At 35.4% G+C, this 6906-nt stretch overlaps 1 protein-coding gene across 2 annotated transcripts; it reads left to right on the forward strand.

Annotated features, from left to right (window-relative positions):
- The first annotated feature begins 1862 nt into the window (after positions 1-1862).
- Positions 1863-5276, forward strand: LOC107903630 (pentatricopeptide repeat-containing protein At2g01740). 2 transcript variants are annotated; one of them, XM_016829730.2, is made up of 2 exons: positions 1863-4093; positions 4633-5276. In XM_016829730.2, exon 1 carries the CDS (start codon positions 1919-1921, stop codon positions 3668-3670), a length of 1752 nt encoding a protein of 583 aa, XP_016685219.2. In that variant the 5' UTR covers positions 1863-1918; the 3' UTR covers positions 3671-4093; positions 4633-5276. The 2 variants fall into 2 exon arrangements, with proteins under 2 accessions (XP_016685219.2, XP_016685220.2); XM_016829731.2 differs by having other exon boundaries at positions 4644-5276.
- The last annotated feature ends 1630 nt before the right edge of the window (positions 5277-6906 follow it).

Consider the following 6906-nt stretch of genomic DNA (forward strand, 5'->3'; position numbering starts at 1 on the left):
GGTGACCAAAACAACAAAATTGAATTGTTGTGTGACCATTTTATAATTTGCTATAGTCGAATGATAAAAAAGATAAAAACCATAGTTGGGTAATCTCTAATGTAGTTTAGCCAATCAATTTATATTATTATGGTATTATTCATACCCTTACAAAAAAATTTAGACAAAAAAATTGAATTACTATTTGTTATTGTTTAACTAATTATGAAGAAAAGTTAATATTATGATTGTTTCATTAAAAACAAGTCTAAGAGGACAACTTTTATAAAAAATTTCAAACAATGGAAATTTTTTTACACTGAATCATATAAGCATAAAATATCAGTTTTACAGAAAATTGGTCTATTTTCCAAAGGTCATTTTTCAAATACTATTCTAAAATCATTTTCCAAATATTGTTGATAATACTCTAGAACGACATATTTTATGTGCTAATTGCATGATTATTTTGAGTATGATCCTACTAATTTGGATTATTTTGTGGTCTTTTATCTTTTAGGGACTAAATTGGAGGCGAGAGGAAATTTCAAGGTAAAAAGTGCGAATTTGAAGATATAATGGACCAACAAGCAAAGAAAGAGAGAAGTGGTGCCAAAATGCAAACATGGAAGACCCAAGGACTAAAATGCAAAAGAAGAGATTTTATAGCACAAGACTCTATTTTAACTTTAATTATATTAGGATAATTATTAAGGATTTTTATTTAGATTTAATTCTAGGATTTATTTTCATTTATCTTTAATTATTTGTATTTATCTTTTAGAATTTCATTAGGAATAAACTAGGTTTTCTAGTACTATAAATAGGAGATGGAGTGGCACATATTTGACATCTCTTTTTTCTGTAATCACTCTCTCTCCCAAAAACTCTGTCTTTTGTTCTTTCTATATTTTCTTCAATAAAAATCTCATATCTATTTTATTTATTTCTTTGCCAAAAATCATGACCCACTAAACCAATTTAGCCGAAGGTTGTCAAAATTCTCCAAAAAGGTTCATGAGGCTTAGAACCCGCGCTTAGCCTTCTCAACAAAGTATTCATCACTTCTTCGCATTACGGGGTTGATGCTTCCGTCCATGTCCCTTAATAGTGATCTTTTCAACTTGTGTAAGGAACGACTGCTTTGTACGTTTTAGGAAGATTACACAGTCGGTTCGATTGCTTTCTGCATCAGAGGTTGGCGAATCCAAGAGACAAAACGGCGTGGTATTCACCGTTGGGAAGTGATGATCTAGCAGAAGATAGTCCCACAAAAGCGATTATTACCTAGAGTAGGGCTCTGCCAAATTTTAAGTCTAAATCCTTGGAGCTGGTGGTCGTTCACTAGGCTGTTAAAACTCATGCTATATGGCTTTCTCGGTTTGCACCGCTTGTATCAATTGAAAACTCTTTTTCTTTTCTCTTTTATAATTCAAACTTTTTTGTGAAACAATTTTTGATGTCATGAATCTGCAAATTAAAATTCGAACAACTTTTTTTGTCCAATATTTGAAACTAATCGTTAGATTGACTTAGCTCTAAGGTATGTTCTTCTACTCATCAAAGGTATTGATCCACTGTACTGGTTATTGAATCGTCGCTTGGAGCTCGCTAGCAGAACTTTAAAAAGAAAAAAACTTAACAGACCATGAACTTAAATAAAAACTTTTGAATAGTTTAATAACTTAAATGAAAACTTATGAATAGTTCAATAACCAAATTATAACTTCTTTTTAGTTAAGTGACTAAAAAAATTTACCCATGATTTAGTGACTAATGGTGTAATTTATCCCGTATTCATTTGCTCAATGCTTAAACGACATCGTTAGCTTCTTCGCCCTTTTCCCTCTAGGGTTTAAGATTTATGCCCTTACTTTCCAGGGTTTAAGAGCCAATTCAAAAAGGAAAAAAAAAAAAACCACTCCCCAAGTCCCCATGAATGATAAAAAACAGCTTCAAATTCTTCTCTCACCTGAAGAAGAAGAAGAAAGCCTCGAAAAATTTCCCAGAACCCATTTCTTACAGAGCATTATCAGACTCCTACTTTGGCTCACCCCTCCAATTCTTCTCTTACTTGAAGAAAACTTCAAAGTACCCAGACCCCTATTCCTTCAACAAGGTTCTCCACAAGCTTACAGCTTCCGACTGTGGCGCACTTTCTCTCAAGTTACTGTCTTTTTTCCTCTCCAAAGGGTCAACCCCTCACCCTTCTTCTTTCAGTTCAACCATCTCCTTTTTTTGTAAGTTGGAACATTGTTCTTATGCTCAAAAGCTTGTAAATTTGATGCCTTTGTATGGGTGTGAGCCGGATATTGCAACTTTTAATTCTTTGATTGATGGGTATTTTAAATGTGGTGAAGTTGTTAAGGCTTGTTTGATTGTGAATGAAATTAGGGTAGATAAATGTAAGCCCGATTTGGTTACGTTTAATGTGTTATTTAATGGGTTCTGTAAGATGAGGAAGAAGAAAGAGGCTTTTGTTTATATGGGTTTGATGTGGAAATGCTGTTTGCCCAACGTGGTTACCTATAGTACATGGATTGATATGTTCTGTAAAGTGGGGGATTTGAATATGGGGGTTAAGGTGTTTAGGGATATGAAGAAAGAGAAGGTGTTGTTTAATTCCATTGTGTTCACCTGCTTGATCGATGGCTACTGTAAGGTTGGTGATTTCGAGGCTGCGTTTGAATTGTGTAAGGAAATGAAACTGGCCAAGCTTGCAGTAAATGTCGTTACCTATACTGCACTCATTGACGGTCTTTGCAAGAAGGGGATGCTGGAAAGGGCTGAGTGCTTGTTTTTCAGAATGTTGAAAGATAAGGTTAAGCCTAATTCTGTTGTTTATACTTCAATCATTGATGCTCATTTCAAAAAGAGTAATGTAACTGATGCCCTGAAATATTTAGGTAAGATGTATGTTCAGGGACTTGAGTTTGACATGGCAGCATATGGGGTAATAATAGCTGGCCTTTGTAACACTGGTTTGTTTGACAAAGCATCAATATTTATGGAAAATATGGTCAAGAGTGGACTGCGGCCTGATAAATTGATGTTAACCATGATAATGGATGCCCATTTTAAGGCTGGGAATGTAAAAGCTGCATTGAATGTCTATGGTGAAATTTTGGCCCGTGGTTTTGACCCCGATGTTATCGTTCTTACAAGCTTAATGGATGGCCTCTGCAAGCATGGTTGTCTAAATGAAGCTGAAAGTTATTTTTGCAGGGAAAAGGCTAATAAAATATCTTATACAGTGCTCATTACTGGGTTGGCTAAGAAAGGGGATTTTACTGAACTTAATAGGGTTTTTAGGGAGATGTTGGAGGCAGGGTTCACTGCAGACAAATATGTATATACTTCTTGGATTGCCGGGCTTTGTGAGCAAGGAAATTTGATAGAGGCCTTTAGAGTAAAGAATAGAATGGTTCAAGAGGGTTTACAACCTGATCTTTTAACTTATAGCTCCCTTATTTTTGGTTTAGCAAATAAGGGTCTAATGATTGAAGCAAAGCAAATATTCGAGGATATGTTGAGAAGGCAAATTACTCCTGATGCTGCAGTTTATGAAATTATGATCAGAGGGTATCTACAACAGGATAATGAAGCTGCTGTTACTGGTTTGCTTGAGGAAATGGAAAAGAGAGGTTTTTCAAAAGCAACATGCAAAGTAGGTGGAAATGAATTTCAATGACACATGCCGCTTTTGATTCGACTTTGATCAAGCTTGTCTGACCATTATCTGAAATTGTAAAAGAACCCCCTTCAATCTGGTTTGCTTACTAGATAATGGAACACGAGATGCTTTCATAGTAGGACTCCATTCCCCAGTTTCAGGTCCATGCACTTTAAGTAAATAGAATACTTTTTGGATTGCTACCAAAGGGAAAGATTATTGACTGCCTTGCTGTTTTATGCGACACTGATGAACAAACTGGAGGCGATCGATCTGATATTTTCTGTCACTGAGTAGTACAGCCTTTGTTGTCACCTGAAGTCTTTTTGCAGTGGATCTTAGCTTGCAGAATACATGCCACCATATTGAAACCCAGCTGTAGAAGGAACCCAAGATGCATGCCTTTCAGAATCATCACATGTGATGGAAAAACAAGTATTGGTAATATATTTTATTTTCTTAATTTAATTTAAGTTTTTTTGATTTTCTGTCATCTTACTAATTATCTTGCTTCTTAAAATTGGGGGATGTGTTCTATAACTCAAAAATGCATTATAAATGTTCGCTAGCTTGAAACTGATAGGTTAGAATTATCAACATACATATTTCTATCTGGTGAACACGTGCTGTTGATGTTGCTTCCTTGAACTTTCAAGTGGGCCTGGTTACTGGAAGTTTTATGATTACTCTAAGTCCCTCACAATAACTATATTGGTCTGAATCAGAAAATTTACTGTGCTCTTGCTTTGTTTTACTTTTGGTTGGGACGAAATCATTCACTATACTTCTAATAGTTGATTACTTTGTGCTTTTCATGTCTTGACACCTTCAGATAATTTCATTTATGTTAATATTCTGATTGGCAGGCTTATGATCCTTGTTGACATTTTTACTCACTTTTATACCTAATGCATTTGCATCAAATGAATTCAGTATTATAGTTTCCCTGAACAACTACAGATTCATCAGCTATCTTTCAGTTCTCCTACAGATGCCAAAGGAACGTTGGATCTTGTCAAATTCCTCTTCCCTAAGCATGCCTTGGTGAGAACCTGAAATGGCTATTCTTAAAGAAACTATCCAATCTGAAGTCAGAATCCAGTGTTATTCTCCTGCAAACAGTGAAACAATGACCATTCTTTCAACACATAATGGGAAAGCAGATGCTTACATTGGTTCAAAAGCTGCTTTTATCCAAATTTGAAGTGCTCAACATGTTGTTCAGTGGATAAATCTTACTTGGGTTCGAATTGACTCAAAGGCTGTTTCAAGGCTGCAGGCAAGTGATGGAAGAATTGCTGAATGTAATCTTAGTAGTGGATGGAAAAGGTTATACACCAGGATGAGCTTTTGCTCCGTGTTGGGAGAAAAACAGTGGGCTTTGGACATGCCCTCCCTGGTAATTCTCTCTGCTGTCCCGAGAAATGCGCTTGGATTAGTCGATTTTGAATCTTTGATAATCTTTTTGGAGAAAAACAATTGCCTTGATAGAAATATTTGATAATCTTTTAGAATGATGATGAATCACTGTTATTTTCTTGCTATAACCCAGTGGCCGATGGAAAACTTGCATCTAAAATCATTTCTTCCAAATAAAAAATAAAAGTTATGCAATTATCTTCTACTTGAAGGTCTTCTATGGGCTCCTCCCTTGTATATACTTCAATTTTATGCATAAAAATCAAACTTTTTCATGGAAAGAAAGAAAGGCTAATGTTTTTTTTTCCCTTTTAAACATAAATCCAAACATTTGATATAATTAAAAGAGGAAAATGGGTTATAGCATTCAATTTAGCATAACTTATGTAAACAATGAGGAAGGAACCTTAAACACTTATGTAAAGCATTCAATTTTTCTTTACTTCACAGCCACCTTACTCCTCTTCGACTCTCCTTTTTCGTCTCTTCGCCTGTCTAGGCGAATTGATCTCTTTACCTTCTCTTTTATTGTACACTTGTATCAACAATTGGTGCGCTAAGTGTAGACCGAACCATGGCCTCTTCTTAGAATGATGATTCCCTCAACACTGCAAACCCTACCAACCAAGAGCTCTTTCAATACCAAATAGGAACCTCGCCAGTTGCCTTCACTCAGCTAGTTGCAACCTTCAACCAGACTGCCACATGCCAGTCATAGCCTTTACTTGGGGCCTCCTCCTTCTTTTTAAGAGATATTCTTGCACAACTCTACCAATATATCCACCTTTCTTGGTTGTTCTATTCGACTCCTCAAGTTATTGCTACTACCATCCTTGTAGACCAAGTTTCTTAGCATTAACACTCTGGTTCCTAACAACGAGTCATAGAGATGGAAGAGAAAATGTGTCACATGGAAGAACAACTTTTTGAGCATCAGCGCCGGTTTCAAGAACAATAGAGCTTAGGGTAGCTAGGGATGTTTCTAAGAGAGATAACCAGCCTTAGGCGGAGGACATCATTTAGTATAACCTTAGCAAATAACATGACTTCTGGTAGTAGAACGACCCCCTATTGACAATAATTTTTCGGTTGGCTCCCAAGCCAAGTCGTTTGTGGCAATAATGTTTCCTTGGAAGAATAGATGTTATTGGATCTAATTCCTTTAGTGCAGTATTATTGTCTAAGTATACTTGTATTTTTTGAACAAATTGGTTTAATAAAATATTCATTAATTATATTAATATTCTTTGTATAATTTTTTTCAATGGTTTTTGCACGCAAAGCAAAATCGAAGCAAATATTAGCTCATTGATTATCTAACGTTTAACTAATACTAAGTGGTATTATATGGTCAAGTTATTATACGAAAAGATAACTTATATTAGTAGATAATTTAAATATGTCTTTAGTCTAATTGGAAACTAGCAGATCGATTAAAGGACTAATATGCTATCTATCAAGTCCAATTTGGGAGATATCTTATCTTGGATATCGAAGCGGGTGACTCTTAGAAGATGAAGACATAGATATGACTAATTGGACTGATAGTACATTAGACAAGACCCAAGTAGAATAGATCCTAGATCCATTTGTGAACTTATTCACTTGTGATCTTTATAGGGTGGCATACCTTAATCGTGAGTGGATGATGGACTCTTTGTGCGTGACTTGTATACTTTCATATAAATGAAGTCCGAGTTCAAATAGATAATGAATTGAAAACTAGAATGTTAGGTATATGACTTTTGTAGTATGTAGCATCATTCCACAATAGTGGAATTCATAGCCCAACTAAAAGGCAAATGATATCCTCTCATTAGCATTGCATGATAGAT

Source organism: Gossypium hirsutum, chromosome A01, assembly GCF_007990345.1.
Source record: "Gossypium hirsutum isolate 1008001.06 chromosome A01, Gossypium_hirsutum_v2.1, whole genome shotgun sequence".
Classification (NCBI taxonomy): Eukaryota; Viridiplantae; Streptophyta; class Magnoliopsida; order Malvales; family Malvaceae; genus Gossypium; species Gossypium hirsutum.

Excerpts from the sequence above, each read along its gene's own strand:
- LOC107903630 (XM_016829730.2), top strand. The coding sequence starts at position 1,919 with ATGATAAAAAACAGCTTCAAATTCTTCTCTCACCTGAAGAAGAAGAAG.